Source organism: Lontra canadensis, unplaced genomic scaffold (assembly GCF_010015895.1).
Source record: "Lontra canadensis isolate GAN:19392208 unplaced genomic scaffold, GSC_riverotter_1.0 scaffold67, whole genome shotgun sequence".
In the NCBI taxonomy this organism is placed as follows: Eukaryota; Metazoa; Chordata; class Mammalia; order Carnivora; family Mustelidae; genus Lontra; species Lontra canadensis.
In genome coordinates, this window is record NW_022631061.1 from 3192282 (window position 1) to 3217835 (window position 25554).

At 38.2% G+C, this 25554-nt stretch overlaps 1 protein-coding gene across 2 annotated transcripts; it reads right to left on the reverse strand.

Annotated features, from left to right (window-relative positions):
- On the reverse strand, positions 1-24662 carry HSPH1 (heat shock protein family H (Hsp110) member 1). Of its 2 annotated transcripts, XM_032880006.1 has the most exons (18): positions 24319-24662; positions 21740-21797; positions 19520-19660; positions 18493-18615; positions 16432-16531; positions 15093-15226; positions 14417-14661; positions 13435-13663; positions 11680-11786; positions 11298-11431; positions 9214-9419; positions 7375-7506; positions 4782-4919; positions 3760-3885; positions 2431-2538; positions 2211-2330; positions 1668-1829; positions 1-566 (listed from the first exon to the last, which is right to left on the reverse strand). In XM_032880006.1, exons 1-18 carry the CDS (start codon positions 24423-24425, stop codon positions 360-362), a joined length of 2577 nt encoding a protein of 858 aa, XP_032735897.1. In that variant the 5' UTR covers positions 24426-24662; the 3' UTR covers positions 1-359. The 2 variants fall into 2 exon arrangements, with proteins under 2 accessions (XP_032735897.1, XP_032735896.1); XM_032880005.1 differs by lacking the exon at positions 7375-7506 and having other exon boundaries at positions 24319-24487.
- Between the last annotated feature and the right edge of the window lie 892 nt (positions 24663-25554).

A 25554-nucleotide genomic window follows, 5' to 3' on the forward strand; every position in this document is an offset into this window, starting at 1 on the left:
GCAGGAACAATGCTTCAAGATTTTTAATCACAGCCCTCTTGAACAAGCAGTACAGTTTGTTTTATTTTCTCCAAAAGACAAAAGTCAATTTCATCCTCAGTGATGCAAATGGTAATACTGCACAGAAGCTTAGTATGAATTCACAATTCCACAGGAATCTGAAAGTTACCAAGGCAATTTTCCCTTTTAGGATCATAAAGACTACAGACTTAAGCTTTTTTTTCTCTTTCCATATAATACACAAAATTTCTAAACATCCTTAAAAAAGAAAATATAAATAGTCTCAGTATGTTATGTAGAATCACATACTATGGCAAAAATATTTTATTCATTGAAGGACTAAGCCAACGTAATGTTATCTAGTCCAAGTCCATATTAATGGAACTCTTCTCATTAGGGTAACATTCCCCATTCTGATGTGGAGGCTCAGCACCAAAATTTTCTTTGCCTTCTAAATCTTCTTCCTTTTTATCAGTATTTGGGCCATTTGGAGTTCTTTCCAGCTTGGGTGATTCAATTTTTGGCTTGGGTTGTGTTACGACGGGTTCACAAGTGTTATTCAACTCCTAAGCAAGGAAAACAAAATTGGTAATCAGGTTAACTCTGATCCATCCAGTCATTTTCAATTACTTTCCTAAGACACCACCTGAGCTATTTATTTTTCTATCTCAAGGAATTCAATTTCCTTATTACACTTGCCCAAAACTATGGCTAAAGTCTGGTGAAAACAGCAGTGAATAATCTTCTATGATGATCAGGAACCTGGCAAAGTCCTCACATCTTATTACCTCATTTAAATCTCACAATAATATTAAAAGGTAGAAATTATGATCCCCACCTATGAAAGATGGTTCAGAGAGGATGGTTAACTTAACCTCAAGATCAGGAAACTTAGTAAGCAAAGAACTGGGATTCAAGATTATAGCCCCCTGACTTCAAAGGCTCATAGTTCTTGGCGCTCCTGGGTGACTCAGTTGGTTGGGCTTCCAGTTCTTGATTTCTTTGCCTCAGGTCATCATCTCAGGGTCCTGGGACTTGGCCCCTCATCAGACTCCGCACCTTGGAGTCTGCTTGGGATGTTCTCCCCCCCCCAGTCCTTCTGCCCCTCCCCCTGCTCACATGCTTTCTCTCCAAAATAAATAAAATCTTTAAGGAAAAAAAAAAAAAAAAAAAAAAAGGCTCACAATTCTTTGTGTTTCAACATTCTTCCAGAGGAAAAGCATCCCTTGGTTTTCTTCTCAACTTTCTTCAAAGCCTCACACACTCAGCAAGGCCTTCCTTGATAAAATACCTGGGTCCTTCTCCAGTGCCCAGTATCTCCTAACCCTTTGACTACTTAATTTTTGCCCTCAGCACCTGACCGCATCGGATATACTTCCTCTCCTCGTTTGCTGTAAAGCCTTCCTCAAACCAGCAGGTAACTGCCACAACGGCAGGGACTCAACAAATATATTTGTTGAACTGAATGAATAATGAAAAAACGGAAATTTAAGAGAAATATATACGATCTTCTATATTTTGTAGTATCAATAATGAACTAATAAATCTGGTCTCAATCAGGATGAGGTTAAAGAATGGTCAAAGAAAGAATTATATTTAAGGTTCACAGGATTGCAGCTTGAGTTCCTGAGGAAACACAGCACCAAACATTAGACAATAATACTTACCTTTATTTTTGCTTTAATTTCCTGAGCACGTACAACTGGATCCTGATCAAGACTCTTTTTAGCCTGAGCATTCATGATATTATTCATCCACTCCATCACTTCATTAACAGACTTCTCAACCTTTTTCATCTCAGATTCATCAATATGATTGTATTTCTCATCCTGAATGGAAAAAGAGGCATGGTCATTCTGTAGACTTAAGTATTTGACAATGGGGCACCTGGGTGGCTCAGCTCATGATCCAGGATCCTGGGATCAAGCCCCACATCAGGCTCCCTGCTCAGTGGGGAGCCTGCCTCTCCCTCTCCCTCTGCCCTACCCTGGGGCTCATGTTCTCGCTCAAATAAATAAATAAAATCTTTTAAAAAAAGAGTATTTAACAGTAACCTCTAACCTGACCCAATTTTCCATGAAGTTCAAATCTATCTCTGGTCTCAAATACCAAAAACATATTTCTCATGTGTTCACAGTGAAGGTTCCTCAACTTAGTATCAGTTTGCTAAAATCTAGGGTAACTTCCTTGCAATGCACAAAAAGACTTACGTTATTTCTGAAGTCTGCGGCTACCTTGGCATAGTGTTGCAGCCTCTGTCCCAGTTCTTCAAACATTTTTGGTCGTTCCTCAGCTTCTTGAAACCGAACTTTAACTGGAGTGCCAATTTTCTAAAACAAGATGTAATAAATTAACACTTGTCTAACTGCATTTTGAAAGTTTGTAGTCTAAAACAGAAGTACCACGTCCTAGGGGGAGAGAAGGACCTACCATTAATTCTTCCAACTTGTCAACATATGCTTGTTTAGCTTGGTCCTCTCCTTCTTCATAGAGCCAGTTTTCGGTCTCCGTGAGCAATCTCAAAAAATTCTGGTGATCCTGTATATGGAACATGAGAATCCGTACCAGTGGCAATTTTACTTTAAAAGTTTTCACAATAAGACAGAGTCATCCTCAGAAGTGCTAAACACTAAGTCACCAATCTTATTTCTAAGAAAGGCACTCTGATTAGTTGGACTCTCTTTTTACTGAAAAGTATCAAGGAACAATGATCACTACTAGTAGATTTTACATGAGAGATTAACAGTAATTTCTTGGCTTCTCTTTTACACGGAGACATTGTTAAGTCCGGTAAACCGCTTACAGACTTAACAATACCGTATCTCAGAGTCTACTTTTGGACAATCTATACACTGAAATGGGGTTATGGAAGAGCAATTATCTTCCTGCTCTCCAAAGCAATTAGGTCTTGATGAAATAACTTTCTATTCACTCCCACAATTATCAAAGGGAAATAGACAAGTTGACAATTCAATCACTGAACCTGAAAAAAAAAAAAAAAAATCATTCCTAACCAATTCCCATAATGTATTTCTACTCTAGTCTTGGGAGGTCTACGCACCTTAGGTCATCTCTCCTTCAGAATCCCAACCTCAAGAAATCCAGGAAATGTCAGGGCAGAGCCAAAAACTAATGCTTATTACAAGGTAGCCCAAGGAACTTAGAACTAAAATAGACCCCTAAGTTGAAATTCTTTTAACTTCAGAATTAATCCCGAAACCATCCCAGATTTGTATCTACCCAATTGTTTTCTAAGCCTCATTTTCACAGTTGTGCTTCTGGGATTTACTCAGAGACACACTGACTTTGGGAGCTTAGAAAAGGGCTAAAGGGAATAGTCTGCCCGATAAATTTTGGAATGACTGGATGAACCAGTCTTACGGGATAAAACAAGGACCATGAGTAACCAAGGGAACCAGAGTCAGTAACAACAACAACAAAAAACAAAAACAATAATATAAGGATGGAGGTCTTTAAAACCAAGGATTTTCTCCTATTTACCTTTCTAGCCCCCAACCCTTTAATGTCATGGACCCTAAATAAATGTTTGATAGGTTCTTTCTTTTGGAAAACTAAAAAGTCATTGGGACGAGTTAAAATAAAACTACATATTACTAATGAGCCTCTTTCCAGGACTGTTTAAACAATTTCAAGTTTTCTGTTTTCAAAAAGCTCATTACATAATCTAGTAGAGATTTAAATGTCAAATTTTACATGAAACACTTTTATTATCTGAATAAAACAGAGCTCTACACATACCTGTTCACATATAAATTTTTCATATGGTCCACACAGCTTGTCTCTGAACTCATACACATACTCCTCCACAGCATTTTTAGCATCATTTCTTTCCTTCTCCAGTTTATCCTGCATGATCATCTTACCCTGCCAGAAAACAGGGAAGATTAATTCCAGCCTTAGTCTTTCTTCTGCTATCTGTAACTAAATGTTAACTAGACTCTGCTTGTTAAAATCAACAATTATACAAAAAAAAAAAGTGTTCACAGTTCTAATTGATACCTCATAAGTTTGTAACAAATCTTATGAAGTTCTTCATTTACTAAAATACACACAGTGGGTTGTGACTTTTTTTTTAAATTACATGATAAATTACATAGCTTTTGCATCTCAGGCTTAATACCAAGAAGAAAAAAAAATTCAATTCACTACAATTTTCTTTCCTTTTAAGTAGTTATATGGTTGTCTCCTATTGGGATTAATATTGGCCAATATATAATGGTCACAGGATGCTGCAACTGTATTTGAAATCAAGGATTGTAAATTTATTTATCCACTTATTAATGAAATATTAATGAGGTATAATTATTAAATTTCAAAACACAATGCTGCCATCTCAATAAAACAAAACTGTATCTCAATTATTTCACATATTCTAGACTACAAAGAAGCACAATGTATTTTAACAGAAATATTTAGTATGAAAAAAAAATATTTAGTGTGGCCTGAGGTACCAACTGTATTGCGCCCTGTCCTAGAACAGAGTGGCATCCAATTTCTGTCAAGACCTTGGGCAATCAATTATATACTAAGCAGAATGATCTAGAGTATAGATCTTTTTCATAAGGAGGCAAAAATATAAACACACTTCTTAAAAGAAATTAAACTGAGAACCATTAGTTTTGGATTCCTCCTATTCTTAAAACTGTATACAACGTGGGGTATGGGAAAGAAGCACAGCTATTCCTCTATTAGGAATATGGGTAACTGGGCCAACCAACTAAATAATTCCAGAATGGAAAATAATTACCTGAAGTACTTACCTCTGTCTCAATATACATGTTAAGAAGGTCTTTCCCTAACTGCCAGACCAAGTTGGCTTCAATAGGCAGCTCAACATTCACCACCTTTATTTTGGGCTTTTTGGCTTCTGGAGGCTGGTCAACTTTCTTTTCATTTGCCTTAGGAAGGGGGAAAAAAAAAAAAAAAAGGAAAAATTCCTAAATCTTCAGAACAACAAAAAAATCTCCCTATCATACTTACTAAAAATAAACTCCCTAAAATCGTGAACTGGAGAAGCGCACATCATCTAATTCCCACCCACCCATTTTAAACCAGGCTGCAGCTACAACTTAAACATGTCATACTTTCTCTCAAGAATTCACCAGAATATTTTTCTCTTTGCATATTGAACTTAAATTTAATCTTTCCTGCTAAAACTTTTCTTCATAGGTCTTTAATTTTAAGCCTGTAAGCAATGCCTATGACTCCAAAAAAAAAAAAAGTCTAAACTATTATTAAATTACCACATCTTTAAATACAGTCTAGAATCTAACTAAAACAGACTGTGACCAAAGGTAAACACATTAGGATCACTTCTATTCCTCCTTTATACTCGAGTCCCTCCATCCCAGTATTATACCTGGTTCGATTACAACTAGCACTATACCGTTGAGTGCCTTTTAAAGTTTCCTAATGAATTTGGGGATTCTAAACACATACATATATAAATGTATGTATACATATATAAATATCTTTATTCCTACTATCTGCCCTGGAGTCATACTCCTTTTCTTAAGCAAACATAAGGTAAAAAAAGAGACAAAAGAACCTTAAAATAGAAAATGAAATGATGCAGCAAATGCTAACAGTTTGCTGCAGGTTTTTCAAAATATGTAAATACAGGGCTAAAGAAGTAAGTATCTCTTATGGCCTTTAATTTTCTAAGACTTTTCTATGTATTCCCCTTTCTACACGTTCCTACTAGCTGAGATAACAAAGAACACAACTTAGGAAACTCAGCTGTGGAACAGATTAGAAAATAACAAACAGAATAAAACACACACCCTGACTGGCTGGGACAGTCAGATAGGAAGGACTAGCCTATCAGTACAATAAGCACCGCCAGAGGATAATTCTGAGAATTTAAAAAGTTTAGAACTCTAGGCACTTCACAGAGGAAATTGGGACTTGAAAAAGGTTCAGTGGCTTGCCTAAAATGACGAAGACAGAGATGGGAATAGAACTCATGTTTCCGACTGCTGGTTCAGTACTCCTAAAAGTCACATGTCTCAAAAGTGTAGCCAGCTGTCTCACCAGCAAGGATCTAGTCAATCAGCCTGCAGTCCCAATCTCTAGCACACATGAGAACCCCCCAATATACTGTGCATGCTCAGGGGGCACACACCACAAGGAAAATGAACTAGAGGACACCCATACCTCATAAAACACAGAAGTACAACAGATATTTGGGAAACAAATGGATGACAGTACACATGTAGCAGTTAAAGTCAGTGTAAGACTCTGACGGTACAACATTAAACCAACTACTGACTAAACTGATAGATCACAAAATGGCACTCAACAAGGAATGGATGAAGAACCCTCCAAAGGGGGTGTGAGAATGTTCCAAAGGGCTTGACGCTGGCGTTCCCACCTACAACTATGAACATGAAATGGTACTCCATGTCATGTTCCAGACAGGCACTGAGACTATCAGCACAAGTCAGTTACTACTCAACACTCAGTGAGGGGAGGGACGGGACATTAAGGAGCTGCTGTGGCAAAGAAAGCAAAGAAAGCTGCTCCACCATCATCATCACAGAACTCTTTACGAGGAGAAAAAAAGCAGCTTTCAGAGTCAGGAACTGAAGTTCATATTAGGATTCCCACAGGACCAATCAGGGCATGAGATTAAAAACGAAATGTTTACCAAGTATAAAACAATTCTGTGATTCATCTAAAGGTAAGAGAAAACCAAACCACTAATGAAAGGTTAATAATTTACATGCAACGTGTACAAAGAGTGAAGTTCTGCAAAGCACAGAATGATCTGGAGAAACAATGTCAACTTCCCAGTATCTACACAATCATGAATTTTTTAAAAGGTTTGATTAGAAGCTGTCATTTTTCAAGGGACAAGCACAAATATTTAATTTAGCTTCTAATACATACTGTGGAAGCATGGCAAAGAAAAATGACTTTGAAGTACAATCTGGTTATTAGCACACTATCATAATTAATTTAGTTTTGACAGGTGATTTGAGAGGAGAAAAGTTTACTAGACTCCTATAGCCCGTGTATTTATCATTCAGACTAATTCAAGTGAAAACTCCTCACATTAGCAGATACCTCTGACATTAGAGAAGATAAGACATGTCATGCATTCATCTCTTGTTGCTTGGAGTGGCAGTTAATCAAGAGAAGCTACCATGTCTAAAACAGGATATTCAATTCCCTTAGTTGGGCTTGAGTACCTCTAACTCGTTTTAATTGAAAAACACAAAAAACTAAAAAACCAAAACCCTATACAGAATAAGGTAAGTTGGTGCTTGCTCTTGAAACTGCAGATTTAATATCATTAATGATCACATGTTGCAACATTGTCTAAAGGAATGAACTAGAAGAGTCACTCACTTTGTCAGCATCTGGGATTTTGTTTTCTTCAGAGGTAAGTTCAGGTGAAGGGGGAGACTGTGAGGTTTGTTGACCATCAGTTTGTACCTGGGGCTGTGTTCCAGCTTCACTGTTGTCTTGCTGGATATTTTTCTGAAATGAAAGCCCAGGCACAAAGGATGTAGAAAGCAGGTGTACTTATATAAATTTAAAAGGTTACAGGGCACCAAAGACAGTACACTCAATTTCTGAAATCTTAATAGGTGGGGGAGAAAAGATAGTGGATAAAAGCAAAATAAATACAAAATACTTGAAAACTCCTTACAACTCTTAAACCTGTAAGAAATTATTTGAATGAGAGCAGTTAATATTGTTAAATAACCAAGCAATAGGCATTTTGATTGATGTGATGACAACCAAGAACTCTCCTTTAGGAAACTTTGATCTAGCTTTGTAGAGCTATTAACTCGCAAAAGCACAAGAAATAGGTTTACTCCAGGCCTCTCTTCCAGAAACAAGATTCCAAAACTTAAATTCACCAGCAGCCATCAGCAACATATCGCCATTTCAATGAACTGAACAGTTGCATAAAAAAGCCAACGATCAGTCATTCAGGGATTCCTCATTTCAGCTTACAGATACCCAAGGCTCCTCCTGTCCCCACCTTCTTTTTGTGATTTAGCTATTTCCACTTGAGAAGATCTCAGGATAAAGATACATACTATGTGTTAGTAGACCTCAATCCCCAATAAATCAGTGCTTGCTCTAGTCCTTTCCCATCTTTGGGAGAAGCCTGAAACATTCTCATTTAACTACTTTCTGTCCACCCTGAAGGCTCTCACATTTTTCTTTCAGAGCTTCAAAAGTCTAAGGCAGACACTGAAATATTCAGAAACAAGGCACTCGTGATGTAAATATCCAAAAAGTACAAAGAGATTGATACAACAGGCATTAGAATAATGGTGTCCATAGCCAAATGGAAAAGTATACAGCACTGATCATTTAACACATCATTTTGCAATTTTTAAAACTGAGAACAAAACTAAGGCTCAGATACTAATGTTCCTTAAATGTTCTAGGAATAATAGCAATAAGAGCTGTCTGACCACAGGATACCACACTTTCTCACATCTTAACTAAAACACTGTTCACTTGCCTCTCCATTTAAGCTATTTCTGATCATTATCCAGAAGTAAACTCTAACAGCTAATCCATTTTGAAGTTTCTTAAATTTTTTCTGCACTCATGCTAATTGGAAGAACGTGAACAGTAACAACTTTCTATATTCCATGCAGATATTTCTCTTCCTTCCCTCCCACAGTATAACAAATCACATAAATAAAAGCAAACAAGTCCTGAAATACCAAAGCCAATTTTGCAATAATCTTTTAAAAATCAGCTTTAATATTTGGTATATATTCCAAATTTTTTTTAAGTCTTTTTCTTTTTTTCTTAATCATCAGTCAAAACTGCCTTCTCAATATGTGGTCAATGCCTTTAACAAACAAAATTAACATTTTAATTAAATTTGTTAAATTTTATTAATTAAAATTAACAAAATTATTATTTTGTAATAATTACACTCTTATTTTGTAATGTGCCAGTTCAAATTAGCTATATAGAATTTAACCATAATTCACCAAATTCTGGGCCATATATATCATCACCTAGCAATGCTATCATCATTCCCCCAAATTCTAGTATATGTGCTGCCAAAGCGAGCATGTCATTCTCCAAAATTCTAAATAAAATTAAGAAAAATGTATCTGAACCCTTCCCTACTCTTCCCTACTCTCTGTTCACTTCTATGGAGTTAACTCAACTATATATCCCAACTCAAAGGCTTATCCACACACTTACATCAGTGTCTGAGTTTTCTGGTCTCTGATTGGGACACTCCATGTCTGCTTCAACAGAAGACCCTTCATTCTCCTCAGTTGGGATCTTCTCCACCATGGACGCTGTAGAGATGGTGAAAATGCCATGTGTATTGACTCGCACTTTGACTTTCACTCTCGATTTTTCTCCATCTTTCTGGGCAGAAACATTCTGAACTATGAAACGGCCTAGAACAAAAAGAAATGGACAATTGTTGAAGTCAATCTAAATGTCTGTAAAGACGACAAAGCTTCAAAGTACTGCTATTCCCAAATCTTCCCATTTTCTCTACCAACTGAAATAAGACCTATTCTACTAACATAAAATAAACTTAGGTGTATAGTACTACTCCAATACTTGGAATTAGTTTTAATATCCTATAAAACCTTCAAAGGCATGGCACTCCCGTGATTGTTTTTATTTAATACAGATTCTGTAAGATAGATGACAAGTCCCTGCCTCCTCCGATCCTATTTCAATAAACATAAGCGCAAACTAGACATGAAAATCTGTTAGCAAGTGTAAGACAGAGATCTCAAGCGATACTAAGCATTTTAATCCTAGAGTCTTCAGGGAAAACTGTTTTCCTGAGGGAATGATCAAAACATTTTTCTATGTGTTAAGTAAGGAGAGAGTTTGATAAAGCCTGATGTCAAAGCCTGAAATTATAATGCAAAATACAGTAGTTGTAGTGCATTTCTGAGTAGGAGGTAAGAGTATGGACTCTGACCCAGTCTCTGGGCTTGAATCCTGGCCGTGTAACCCACTGCAAGTTATTTAACCTACCTATGCTTCTATGGATTGAGGTGATAAGTGTTTACAGTGAGCACATAAAACCACAGAACCAAGTGGTATATGTTAGCTATCATATCCACTAACAGCCTTGTTACTCCAGAGGCCACTAAACCAAAATTAAGTATTTTGAACCTAGTATGTGCAAAGCACTATATGGGATTTGACACCTTTATATTTAAGGTGCTGTTTATACAAACACAAGAAGTTACAAATTACCATGTCAGTGAAAGATATTAGAATAGACATTCAGTAATTACCAAATCACTGGGGCTCAGGAAATAATTACTGTAAGACTCATTTAAAGAAACAGCATTCACTATGGGGTATCCGAGATGAGTCAGAGGAGAAAGAGAGATGTAAGATTGTTCTTTAAGCATGTGCAAGCTTTGTAATTTTGGAAATAACATTGATTTGATATCGTACTAAAAAGGCTTGGATTTTATCCTTTGCACGATGGGGTACTAATGCATAGAATCCAACCTATTAAATTTTTAGTCTCTATTCAACAATTTCTCAAGCTAATTTCCTAGTAATAAATTTGTAAAAATGGCTTAAGAACAAACCAAAAAAAACAACAACAAAAAACAAAACAAAACAAAAAACCACACACACAACAACAACAAAAAATCTGTGTTGAACATTTTTGGTGTTAAGTGCTAAGAAATAAAACACACCGGGGTCAGGTTAGACCTCTACAAACAATTTTGTTATGATAAGGTGTGGGTAACAGTGAGTCCTGAACAGATCTTGCAATACTGGCAAATTTTTACCCTCAGCCCGGGAAAGACACATGGCCACTCAGGAAGGGATCCGTAGCTCTCCCATAAATTTCCAGTTACTAAGAGTCAAAACAGAAGGACAGCGCCAAACCTCTCAAGGAAAAATGTACCAAAAAAGATGTACTTTTAAAAGAGATTACAATAGAAAGGTCCATTTGAGAAGTTGCTGCAGTGGTTTCTGAGCCAGTTTTAAACTGGAAATAACATTCCATCTAGAAGAAAGGTTAATATTAAAAACAGGTGGTGATCCTTTAAGCAGAGACTGTATCAGGAGAAAAAAGATTGTCATGTTTCTAGACACAAACACATGGATGTGACAGCAGCACTAAGCAAGTCATTTCATCTCTACAGGCCAATTCATTCATCAATAAAAGGAAGAGATTTCTTCATCACCATTATTCTAAATTGACGATGTCTTTACATGGAATTATGTTCCACCCAACTTCACCGAGAAGAAAATTTTTTACTATGTCTTTCAAATTAATCGCTTACCTATTTTTGCTTCTGGATATGGAACTCCTTGAGGATCAGAATAGAAAGCTTCTAGCTCAAAAGGTCCCCTTCTCAAGAAAGTGAGAACTTTGGAGAAAGGAGCAGCATGGTTTCGACTAAATACTTCGTGGACCCTAGAGGAAAGGAAAAGGCATTCAGTATTCCAAGCGCTTAAGATTACAATGCTACACAATTGGAATAAATGCTCTGAAATCACCAATTATATCTCACCATTTATTAACACAAAATGAGAGAAATATTTTCATAGGTTTGGTTGTTCAAAGACTCCAATTGGACTCATCAGACCCTCAACTGTAAAAGTCATTTGTTAATTTTTTCTCCTTTATGTTAAAATAGTTATCTGAATAAACTTGCTACATACCCTTCAGTATCTTCTGAATCATGGTTCCACACCAGAGATATTGCAAAAGGAACAGCATCTGTGATGGAAAATTCTCTAACTTTAAACGCCGGGGAAAGAATTGCACACTTGAAAAGAAAAAGAAAGGATTACCATAAGATCACGAATAACTGCACTCATCTTTTAATATAAAGCTCAATTCAAAATGGATGGTAAGTTTAAATTCAAATTCAAAATTGCTTACAGTAGATGTCATCTTAAGTACAAAGAACAGAACATCTAAATACTATGCCAGTCACTAAATATAGATCAGTAATACAATGGATCTCAGGATGACAACTGTTGACCAATAACAAGTTTCACAGGAGCTTAGGGAAAAAACCACTGGCCTTGCCAGGAATGTCCTGATAGCAATCTCAATTACAAGCTGTACCACTCGAGTCTATGTGTGTTTCCGCAAACAACTCTGTCCATATCACCTTTCAAATGTCTAAAAACTTTTGAAAAAGGATAAAACCCAAAATGTTCATATTTTCAGGTAATTTTATGAAGGAAGCAATGGTAAATTCAAAGTTGAGGTGGAAAACACCCAACTGACAGGTGGATTTAGAAAAGTCACATAAAACTGACCAAATACACAAGTAAACTGAAAGTCAATCTCTGATTAGCACAGGATCCTTCAAAAGAAAGGCCAAAATAAGCTCTACTTCTAAAGAAACGATAAACTTCCAATTTTTCGGGGAATTAGAGCCTTAGATAAGGAAGTACACTCCATTATCAAGGAAAAAACAAAAACCCCAGATGCATCATGTGGATACAATGGACTACCAGCAGTAATGAGTACATATTCTTCCCTTTTAAAGTATTAGGTATAGTCCTTCTAAAAACCTTTGTGTACAGAACCTCTTGCTGTTTTGTATTAAAAATAACCGTGCTAGCTAGTTAAAATTTAAGCATGGTTATCTTGAAACTTCTACTTGGTGACTATATTATCCTAAATATAACTACTAATTTCCTTATCAGCAACTTCTAGTTTTGCTGCTTTCGCTTTGCCAAATGAACTTAAGCCTCTGAGTGGCCTTCTTACTTGGTATGTAAGTTACAATCAGCTTGATGGAGGAGGAAGAGCTATTTCCTAAGACCACTTAACTAACACTCTCAGCAAATTCCGCCCCCCCCCCCCCAATCACTTCCTCCTTATACCACACTGCTGTTCCAACTGCCCTCTCTGTGCCTGGGAAGTACTGCTACCACCACACAACTAATTCATGCTTGATTCTTGTGTTTCCTGGGTCCCCTCAGAGTCATGCCTGTTCCTGACCCACAGTTTAAGAAACATCAGCTGCGGGGCACCTGGGTGGCTCAGTGGGTTAAGCCTCTGCCTTCGGCTCAGGTCATGATCTCAGGGTCCTGGGATCAAGCCCCGCATCGGGCTCTCTGCTCGGCGGGGAGCCTGCTTCTCCCTTTCTCTCTCTGCCTGCCTCTCTGCCTACTTGTGATCTCTCGCTGTCAAATAAATAAATAAAATCTTTAAAAAAAAAAAAAAAAAAGAAACATCAGCTGCAAATTTCCTTCCATCAGAAATTTCCTAGATGTTCCAGATCTCAAGATCCCGGTTTCCCCACAGCCTTATGGCTGTTGTTTGGAAGTGCACTCCCTCAGGATAGCTGATTAGACACAGGGCTCTGCCTATTATATGACCTCATTACAGTGAAACAAAGCAGAAATGGTTAGAGGCATGAACACCCAGAGAAAGAAAGGCCGAGACAGCAGTACCTGTAGTGCACACCCTCTAGCCACCGCTTCATCTGCATTGAGTGTTGTGCTAATGTCTTTTCCAAAGAATCGGGCAATTTTTTCTTTCACAGCTGGAATTCGGGTAGTTCCTCCAACTATCTCCACAGCACTCACATCTTCAACTCGGAGCTGAGTCTGTTCCATCAGTGAGTAAAGGGGAACTTCTATCTTTTGCAGGAGGTCGGCACAGAGTTCTTCAAATTGTGCCCTTAGTAAAGAAGAGGAATGCTACTAATCTTTGGAAACATTATCTTAAAGCCAATATCCTGACCGATTTTTTAAAACAATATTAACCCAATGAATTTCTTTTTCCTTTGACAACCTCAATTCCACATGGGTCAAGTTGAACTGTACTGTAATTTGTAATTTTTAAAATATATATATAAATATACAACACAGGTACAGAAAAGAGATGGGGGAGAAAATTAGTTCTACTGGTATTCTTGGAAAAAAATCACTTTTATATTAAGACTGCCATTTTATTCCTTAAAATTTTTTTGGTGTGTAACCATTATTCAATTACTGGCCTAGAAATACTAAGAGATGATAAATACCAAAAAGACTCCACCATAAGGGCACCTGGCAAAGAGCCTTTTTTTTAAAAAAACATCTTTGCATGGGGTGCCTGGGTGGCTCAGTTGGTTAAGCATCCAAATCTTGATTTTGGCTCAGGTCATGATCCCAGGATCGTGGATTGAGCCCTACATCAGGATCCCTGCAGGGTGTAGAACCTGCCTAAGATTCTCTCTCTCCCTCTGCTGCTACCCCCACTTTAAAATAAATTAAAAAATCACCTCTCTGCCGAAATGACTCTAGTTTCTAATGATGTGAATAGTCCTAGCGAGTAGCACACCGTCTTGAAATGTAGGCCAAAACTCTCAACACCATAGCTAGACGGACACCTGAGCCATAGTTTCAGCAGGAAGTTTCTTCTATTTAATCAAGAGAATTCAAGACGCACCTGTTCATCTTTCCCGAAACATCTTTGTCATTCATAAAGCACTCGATATTCAGTGGTAGGTCTGTGCTGTTAGAACTCATTAACTTTTTCAATTTTTCGCACTCTTGATACAGACGAAGGAGTGCTCGTATTTTGGATTTTGCATCCAACTTGTACTTAGTTTTAAATTCTGCACAAAAATGTTCCACTAACTTTTCATCAAAGTTTTTTCCTCCTAAGAAAGGATCGAAGGCTGTTCCCAGTACCTAATTTAGTTAAAACAACATATAATCTGGTTATTTTCAATCATATTTTTAACTAGAATCTTAAATACTGCTACTCAAACAACTGAAGACTACAGGATCAAGACTGCTACTTTAATTACAACATGAAATCCAAGTCAAGAGAAATGTTACTACCAAAGCCAAATGAAATGCTAAATCTCTCATTTACTTTTAATGATTACATAGGATAATCTTAAAAAAGCTGCTCTTTCTTAAGCCAGAATACTTAGAAGTATGCTAAGATAATTACATCATCTTTATAGAGAACTTTAGGAATAATTCTTTGTTAATATTGTTACCCCAAACTCTTCATTACCAAGAAGCATAGTCAAGAAGCTCAATTGTTTGAAGTAATGACAAATACAACACATTTAAATATGTTTTGGTCACTGAGTTCTAATTTATGACTTTACCTTCAATTTTCCCTTGTTAAAGGCACAGGCAGACACTTGAAAAGCTGAGTGTCCCATATCAACAAAAACTACTATCCGAGGTTTCTCATCCAGGCCTGGAAGATCCTGCTTATAGATCCCATAATTCAAAGCAACTACAAAAAAAAAAAAAAACAATTCTTTAGTTCACATTTTCTTAGGAATTTCATCATTTCCAAAATAATTACACATGCATGATACCTGACTATACCTCAAACGCTTAAAGGTGAACACATTCCTTTTATACCTGACTTCGAACTCATTTTCATGGCATCAATAACTTGTTCCCTTTCTGATTTTAGAACAATGCTTTATTCGCTTTGCAGTGTATAAAGAGATACCACAGAGAAAATATACAAGGTGCAAACACAATGAAATGTAACCACAAACAATAGCAGTCTCGTCACATAATACTTACATTTGAACCACAACCTTTCAGACTGCTTATCCAAAAAAATTACGAATTTAATATACAACTACAGCAACTGCAGTTCCTACCAATTTCTTTTTAGATTCAATGCAAAAAGCTGATCTACCTTAAAGAGACTGTTAGCTTTTTCTGAACTTCTAAACCACTGTATTTCTAAATACATATAACCTAAGAACACATCTTTATTGATACTTTTAGAAGTTTTAAAACACATATTAGATGTGAAAGACATGTATGTATTAGATATAAAACACGTGTATATTAGATATACACTGGAAAAAACGTCTTACTTGCTTTGTCTGAATACACTACATTGTAATTGACCTTTTGTTCACCTGTAATCTTAAAAAACTAGTAAAGGCTCTAGGAAGAACAGTCATTGCTTTGCTTACCACTATATCTGCAAATACAATGCCTGGCAAATGATACAGTTTAAATCAATATTTGATATAAGATGAATGATCAATGACTAACTGCATATATTCAGGAAATGTAGAAGGGAAAACTTTTTTTTTTTTTAAACTTAATCAATACTTATGGTCAAGGCAGTTGTAAAGCCCCAAATCTTAAGGTTTTGGGGAAACTTAACTATAAAAACCACATAAGGAAATAAAAAACTAAATTCAACACCCATAATTCAAAAGATTAAAATATATACATAGAATTTTATACATAGAATTTAATGAAAACAGAACCATAAATCTGACAAAGTGTCAATTTCTCATTAGATAGAAGCATCTGAAAAGTTGGAATTCTTTAATTTCAAATCTAACCCTTATTTTTTTACTAGGCTACATATCTACAAGTACATGAATTATATACCTGATATGTCTTAGCTCTAGTTTTGATAGTATATTCACTACTACACAGAAACAGTTCTTTTTCCCTTACCAGCTGTCATGTCATTCATAAGTCTCAGGCAGTTCAGGCCAACTATTTGTGCAGCATCTAATACAGATCGCCTTTCAGCATCTGTGAAGAAAGAGGGAACCTACCAACAAGAAAGGAAAGAATTTTAACTTGTCTAGAACACACACATCCGAATTCCTCACACCCACTTATAATGAAATAAAACAGTACAGCTAAGTAAGTGCCTAGCAAAGTTATAGAACATAAACAGAACTCCCAGACTTCATTTCCAGCAAGTTCCTTAACTTTCAGAAGAATAATTACTTTTAAAAAAAGTGTCCCAAAATTGTATTATCAAAGTAATTTTTATTATAACCAAATTTTAACCCAAAATAAAAATCAGGAGTATTCACTAAGACATACAGACAACTACTTCTATGTAATAAAAAACTTCAGGTGTAGGAAATACCATTTCTGAACAAGTCTTAAATTTCTGACAGTTGGAAATCACATCACTAAGTCAACATTTAATGTTAAATATAATTGAACTACAGGTAAATACTGAAGGAACTTAAAGATAATATGGAACTAATTCTAGCATATGTGACTGCTCTATAGTTTTGCTATTCATTGCATTTAAGCATTAATAGATGATGGGGTACCTTCTAATTCTATAGAACTGTTAAGATTACAAGAACATTTTTAGGCACAGCCTGTTGATGTTCTTCAAAGAAGGAAGAGCAAAAAACAGCTCAAGGAATGGGATGAAGTTTCTTACGGTGCTGACTTGTGCTTCCAGCTAGGTTAATTCTTTTGATCGCTTTCTAGGACAGCACTCTAACTAGGACACTCTTCAGGAGGTGTGTCTAACAATACAGCCACAGAATCACTTAACTAACAGAAAGTACTGAAGAGAAAACTTAGTACAGTGGCTTTCATTTTTCCCCCAAAGTATTTGTAGCTGCTTCAGAAAGAGAGGCAAGAGCAAAAGTGGGTCTCTGCTCACCTTTCAAATTGGAACACTGCTTTCATCAGTTTTCCATATTGCTTATTTAAAAAAAAAAAAAAAAAAAAAAAAGGAAGAACCACTGACTTATAATTCTTTAATTTTCCCAGAGATTAGATACTATTTTTCCAAGCGACAGCCAGACAGTCTTATAGAACACCTTCTGTCTTTTCTGTCTTGCAAGGGTAGTAGGAGAAATTTTAAGCCTCTGACTCTACTCTTCCATTTCCCAGGATATATTGCCATAAGAGCTTCTGCCATAAGGTCTGGGCAGGCCATGCTGCCCGTGTTATAATGCAAAGACCATGCAAGATGCAAGTAACTCCATCACAGACTGTCTTGGTCCAGGGTATAACCACAGAAGATCAAAAAGTGACCCTAGACGTTTGGGAGACAATTTCCAGCTGCCTTTTTGGTGTCCAAATAAAAGATGACTTTTGTCCATTTCAAATACACCTTGATAACGTACCAACTGCCCACTGAAGGTAGTGGGCTTGTCAGTGTTAAAAAATCTTTTTAAGTTTTGGGATACCTAGGTGTCTCAAACAGTTAAGTGTCTGCCTTCGGCTCAGCTCATGATCCCAGGATCCTGGGATGAAGCCCCACATTGAGTTCCCTGCTCAGCAGTGAGTTTGCTTCTCCCTCTGCCTCTCTCCCCACTTGTGCTATCTCTGTCCCTCAGGTAAATAAATAAAATCTTAAAAAATCTTAGGTTTTATCACTACTAGGAGGTGACATTGTAAAACTTCCAATGAACTGGTTGTCAACTGATGGCAGAATTCTGAAAATGTCCCATTAAGTATACAAACAGAAAATTTGTTCACTGACTGTATTAGAACATTCCCCATTCAGCCAATCAGTCTCTTCCAAGAAGCCCGACAGGAGACTCTGATTTGTACCTCCAATCAAGAACCTCTGCAACTTCGGGCTAAAAATATCACTCAAAAATACTCTGAAATGCTCCTGAGCACTATGCTAATACAGTCCAGTAGGATTTTAATCTCTAGTAATAGAACAGTTTTCACACATTTAATACTTAAGAGTAGCAAAAAAGGCAAATTAAAATGAAACACACCGCCTTGCTGAATTCTACTTACTGAAATAACACAATCTGTTACTGGTTTCTTGAGGTTGTTTTCAGCAGTTTCCTTTAACTTAGTCAACAGCATAGCTGTTATTTGCTCCACGCTAAAGAGATGTTCTTCATCCATGTACATTACCTACATTGAGGAAGGAAAATATTTTAAACATTGTAGTACTTAAAACTACATGCTCATACTAACTTTCAAATGTTATTACACATTCTCTTCCAGAAAACCTTTATTGTTACAGCTGTTAGAAAAGAAAACAAACAAGAAAAAAAAAAGAAAAAGAATTAAAGAAAAGAAGAAAGAACTTTTCTCTAGAGGTGAAGGGAAGGAAAAAAGCTAGGACAGATTTTTTTCCCTCTACCCAAAGTACTAGTCAAAACATTACAGAAAGTAGTAAATTTCCACTTTAACTGAAGAGATCAATCAGTGTAGCAATTATTATTTTATGCAGACCCTAAGATAAAAATGCTTCTGCTAAATTAAAAACAGATTTCTGGTTTTGTTATACTACTGCTCTCCAAACAACTACAACTGGGCTGTCATGGCTGACTTTTGTATGATAAAACAACACAACTGGGCGCCTGGGTGGTTCAGTGGGTTAAGCCGCTGCCTTCAGCTCAGGTCATGATCTCAGGGTCCTGGGATCGAGTCCCGCATCGGGCTCTCTGCTCAGCAGGGAGCCTGTTTCCCTCTCTCTCTCTGCCTGCTTCTCTGTCTACTTGTGATCTCTCTCTGTCAAATAAATAAATAAAATCTTTAAAAAAAAACAAAACACACACAACTGAATTTTTTTTAACACTAAGGAAACCTAAATTTTAACAATTATAAAGAACTTATGAGACACAAATTAAGTTATAGCAATATAATTTGAATAATTTTAATCATTTTCAGGCATTAAGACAGAACTACAGTTTACAAGAACTTGACAAAAAAAAAATCTCATCTAATTAAGAACTTTAAATATTTACTAAGAATTACTTGTTTGTTTTTTCTATTCCCAACTAAGGACTCTAAGGTTGATCAGTTATATTACCTTTATTCCAACTCCACCATTTTTCATTGGCACCAAATCATAACTTAAGTTTTCCTTCTCCTTCTGAATGAAGGGGTCACTGAATGCTCGGCCATGAAACCTTTTGAAGTTAGACACTGTATTGTTTGCATGAGTGATTTGCTGCAAAAGAAATTATAAATTTAATTTTTTTCTAATTTGAACACCTATCAGCTATTACAATTTTATAGAAAGTCAAGTGTACAACCCAAAGCATTAAGAACATAAATATCCTTCTCAGCAACCCCAGGAAAATGCCAGAAGGTAGGCAGTGAGAGGGAAGAGGAGGCAATACTGTCACCACAGACTTTGATTTTAAAAAGATTTCAGGGGCGCCTGGGTGGCTCAGTGGGTTAAGCCTCTGCCTTTGGCTCGGGTCATGATCTCAGGGTCCTGGGATCGAGCCCCGCATCAGGCTCTCTGCTCAGCAGAGAGCCTGCTTCCTCCTCTCTCTCTGCCTGCCTCTCTGCCTACTTGTGATCTCTGTCTGTCAAATAAATAAATAAAATCTTAAAAAAAAAAAAAAAAAAAGAATTAAAAAGATTTCAAAATCTGCAAGATAAAATAAAAGCCCTGAACAAACCAAGAACTGCACCCCCTTATTTCATTTCTTTTTCCCCATTAAACTTGCAAGTTTTATACGCAATGAATAAATGAGATCTAGAAGCACTGCAAGTCAAATTACTTTAAAAAAAAAGTTAAAAGTTGTTACAGTCTAATAAATTGCTAAGTGGTCAGGACAAACATTTTGTGTCACAAAATAGATGGATTGGGACAATAATGGAACGTTAATTATCTATACCAAAAAGCAAGAGGCAAGGATAATTCAAGAAATTTCTAAGTGACTTAATGCTTTCAACTGCGTATTTTTGATGATTAGGCTCTGGATTGAAAAGTCCCACACTTCAATGTATTTCACTCACAGAAGTCAGCAGTGGGAACTTTATTTAAAATACAGAAATAATTCAAAGACTAAAAACTGAGGCTTCTGAAGTAACGAAAATCCCAGAACAGTTTACTGTTTACTGTTTTCTCTGTTCCGCTTCTTTTAAAGGGAGGAATACAAGTTGACAGCACTAGTTTTTCAAACAATACAGAACTGAAGCATGTTTACATATTAAAATACTTTTATATACTAAAATATCTGACTTAAAGTATATCCAGTAACTTATAGACTAGATCTGAGCCTCAACTGATTCTCCTCACATAACTACAAAAGACTGCAATAGTTTTAGGTCTGAAATTATCAGTATTCTAAATGGCCATATTCACGAAGATAGTTACTTCACTAACATGTTTCTTTCGAGTATATTATTTTAAACATACATAGCTATTTTTCTCTCCCTTGTTTTCTTTTTTAAAATCTTGTATCTCTTCCAACTAGCTTTACTGTAGCATTTCAGGGATTAGAATTTTTTTTCTCTTTCAGCAATGCTATTTTCTGTATTTAAAAGAACTTTTTCCGTTTCTCTTTAAAAGCCTCTCAGAAGAGATTTCATATTTCATCTTCTTTTGCTTTAATTTTTCCTCCCCAACCCTACGGGCTCACCAGTTTTAACGTGAGGCCTACATGGGAGGGGCATACATAAATTTTCTATCACATTAAGTAACAGGCAAAATTAATTTCAGTAACTTATTTTAAAGCCTAATAGATCCAAAATACTATCATTTCAACATATACTCAATATAAAATATTGAGGAGATACTTTATTTCCTTTTAAGACTTCAAAATCTCATGTGTATTTCATACTTACTCCACATTTGTACATTTCAAGTGTATCTAATGGCTACCCTATAAGACAGCACAGGTCTATACAGAACGTGCTCCCAGTCTTATCTTAATTATTAAATAACCTGAAAGTGCTTCTAAATACAGAACTTCTGGAAGGAATCTTTAACTCTTAAATATGCAAGATAAGAAATCTCACATGAAAGAACTTCAAGTGTCTTATTTGTAATTTTTAAAAATTAGATAAATTACAAGGTGGCAAAATTACTAAAAATTAAGGGACAGTTAAAGTGGTTCTTAGGAGAAGAGGAAGACAACAGAAGGAAAAAAACCCACCTAAATGGTCATAAAGAATACCTGCGTTACATTTCTAACGTAGGCTTAGATATTTCATATTCTTGTATGCCCTTGAGATTTTACCTTGAAAGTCTCTACCTTTAAAAAAAATGACCAGAATTCTCTCAAGAACATACCTGATTTTTGGCTGCAACTCCAATTGTTCTGTTTTTTGATCCAAATGATATGACTGATCTAGAAGATATACAAACCACAGGTCTCAAAACTGTTAAAAGGCATAGGGGCAGACATCTTTAACTGATAAGAAAATATAAATTTCTTACCCACAGTGGGTGGTGGGGTGGGGGGGTGGTTTGAGGATAGCATAACTATAGCACAAGTTTTGGTCAGATACTCAGTGGAAGTCTGTTTAATTACTACTCTGAGAATCCAATCTAGGTAGCCATCTTACCCAAAAAGTCTGCTCATGGTTCAGGGGGCATTTTCCAATAGCTCAAATACCAATATAACTGTCCAGGTCCCCAATTATTAGGAAGTGCACATGAACTCTGAAAATACTTTGAATAAAAGGTAACATTAACTTGGCCTTCGATGCATGATTAACAAAATATATGGTGTTAATTCCACTTCTCGGTTAGCAACTCTGTACAAATCTAAGTTATCACTATCATACCCACTGCTGTTCTGATACACCATCGGCCTCTTTAGGATCCAAAGGTTTATATAAACCCAAACAAGAGGGCCTAAGTTAGGTTTCTGGAGTTTAAAAGCTAAGAGAGGGTCTTATAGGGAAGACTCTACTTGATGAAACCAAGTAAGAATGACACACAGCAACTACCACAAAAGGAGATAATAATTAGTTATATTAAGTCAGCCTTGAAGAGATGAAAAAACGACTTCTGTGAGACAGCCCTCTCAGCAATAGAAATGGAATGGTAGCACAGAGAGAGAGAAACTCAAAGTCTTGTCAGGAGGAGGTAAGCAAATTGGGTTTTCAATCAGAGAGCAGGTAGGAGTAACAGATGAACAAAATGGGAATATGCTGAGAGCATTAAACACCAGGCTAACTCAACTTTAAATCGGCTATTAAGGAGACACCCTAAACCTAAATTATCTGAGCAAGTACTAAACAGTATTCTAAAAGCCAGAGAAGTGTTCAAGCAAAGGCTAGACTCTTCCAAAAAACAGTGTATCATTCTAGGCTCAGAGTAACTATTCACTTGCAGAACGACTGAACTCATTTTCCACACTGAAATTAATACTGTCAACCCAAATGAGTCAAACATCTATTCCATCAAAAGATTAAAGGGCATTCCAATGCTGCTCTCTGCTTACCCTTTTTAAAGACATATCTGTTGTCTCTGGTTTCACAATGGTCACTACAGCCACATACACATTTTGTTCCTACTCTCATCTGAACAGCTTTTCTTCCTTTTATTGGATCAAAGAGAACAAAGATGTAAACTGTACCTAAGCATGAAAGCCTGATACACTTTCCTACTATACTCCAATTACAGAGCCTTTTACACAGCTGAAGAACATACTGTAAATTTGCAAATATGTGAAATCATGGAGTAAGTATTCCCAAGGCTATTCACTGTCAAAATTTGCCTATTTTCTGATTTTCCATTCACTTTCAAAAATAGCCATCTGTACTCAAATTGTGACATATACAGTCATTCTACAGTCATTCGTTGTACATTCTACAGTCATTGGGCCTTCATGTCTCATTCTATGCTTTTTACCTTGAATTTAAGGCACTTAAAAAATATCTACATTAATTTCCCTGAGAAGTAAGCAATTGTTTTCATTAACATACATGCAGGCATGTTTGCATGTATTATCTTCAGAAAATAAGACCCTCGAAAAAGTTGCTTTAATAAAACGTTACCTTTGCCCACCTCGTGCCGCTATAGAATATATTTAATTCAGTGACATTTATCCCCGAGTTCTAGCACAAAACTGTGCAATTCTCATTTTATCTCCTTTATTTAAACGGGGCAAAATTAAACTAAAACACGATTTAGGATTCCCCTTGAATGGCTCTCATAAAACGAGCAAAAGGACGTTTACATCTTCACAAATGATCCCAGGCACTAAGGCTGACAGCATTAGCAACCAAAAGTGCGCAAGAAGAGGGATCTATGAAAGGAGTGATTCTCTGGTCGCTAACAACAGTCCGCCCGCTCACTGGACAAGCAGCAGCGTACAGGCTCTGGAAGCTTCCAGTTCATTTCGAGATTCCTGATGCGGAAGAAAAAAGCTCAGAAGCCCCGCATCTGCGGTGCGCAAAGATATGCTCGGAGGGAGGGGAACAAGCTGGGGGCGGCAGAGGCAGCTCAGAGAAGCCGCATGAGGAAACGGGGGCGGCCGCGAAAAGGGAGAACAGAGGCTTGCCAAGAAAACGAATAAAATCGCGGGCCTGGCAGTAGGAAGCCCGCCCCCCGAAGCGACGACCCTGGGCCACTCCACTCTAGGACTTGACTTGGCCCCGTGAATCGCCAACACCCCCACCCTCCCCGATCCTGGCAAGCCCCCACCCCTACTCCTGGGCAAGCGCCCTGCCCGACGCGGCCGCCGGTACCCAGACCCTACGGAAGAGCGCAGCACTCCGCACGTCGCCCTCCGGTCGGCCCCGCGTTCCACCGCCAGCCCGCAAGCCCGCAAGCCCCAGGTCCCCACGCTCCCCAGCCCCCGCCGGTTTTCCCTCCCCACTCCAGAACCCCTCCTAGCGCCCCCGCAGGCTCCCACTTACGGGGTGCACCGGTCGCTGAACTCGTTGGCGATGGTCTCGATGCCCCCGGCCCGGGCCACGGCAATGTAGCAGCTCTGCGAGCCCACATCCAGCCCCACCACCGACATGGCCGGCTCGCGGTCCGCCTCCGCCCGGGCTCTAGGTCTGGGTCTGGGTCTGGGTCTGGGTCTGGGTCTGCGTCCTCCGGACGCCCGCCCGCCCGCTCCTTCCGCAGCCGCTTCCTGCCCCGGCCGCGCCCGGCTCCCGCGGAGTCCGACCGCTCCTCTGTCACTCGGACGGACACACGGACAGTCGGCCTGGCTGGCGCCTCCGGCTTCCCGGGGACAGTGGCAGCTCTCAGAGGACTAAGCACGGGGGAAGGCGGCCAACGGTCTCCGCAGGTCGCTCCGCAAGCTCGGGATGGCGGCCTCGTTCTGCACCCACAGCTCACCGGAGCGGCGCTGAACTACCGGCCCAGAAGGGGAGGTCTCAATTCCTCAGCCTTATGTATCGTACTGATCAGAACTTTCCAGAATCTGCGGCATTTACTCACCGGCGCCTCCACCGGCCCCTCCACGTGCCACTTCCGCTTCCTTCTTCTCGAGCCTTCTCGAAAGATTCTACCCAATGGGTGGCTGGTCTCTCTGGGGACGACCGCGGTTGCCATAGTGGCAGAAAAGCCGCTCTGGCGCTATTGGCTCAAGCCTGCCAGGCTGACCCACCTACGTCCCCGCCCGCCCTAGCCACGGACTCTTTGCTGTCTTAATAAAACAGAAAAATGAAGAACGGAAAAATAGAAAATCGTAATCCACAATTTACTAGTGGGTGATGGCGTCCGACCCTGGGAGGCTGATCGGGCGGAGACAAACCCCATTCTGCGGAGACCCTAGACCCTCTAGACCCTGAGGAGGCCGACCCGTGCTCCACAGAGCATGTCGGGAATCGTAGTCCAGCTTGGGAGATGGAGTGCGCCTTGCGTGCTGGGATGTGTAGTCCCGGCCGCAGTGCGTGTCGGGACCGGCTTTGTCTTGGGAGACTCGCGGGAGAGGCTGGGTTCCTTCTAGTGCTTTTGCGCGCGTTCTCTAGCAGCGGGGTTTTGTTTGTTGTTTGTTTTGCGTTCGCTTCTATTGTTGTAGAGGTTACGCCACAACTGGAGAATTATGAATTACAAGAGGGAACTTCCGCTTAAGGCGCTAATAGGCGCAGTGTGTGTGTTAAATGTTCTTGTATTCGTCAGTCCGCAGGGTAGTCTTCGGT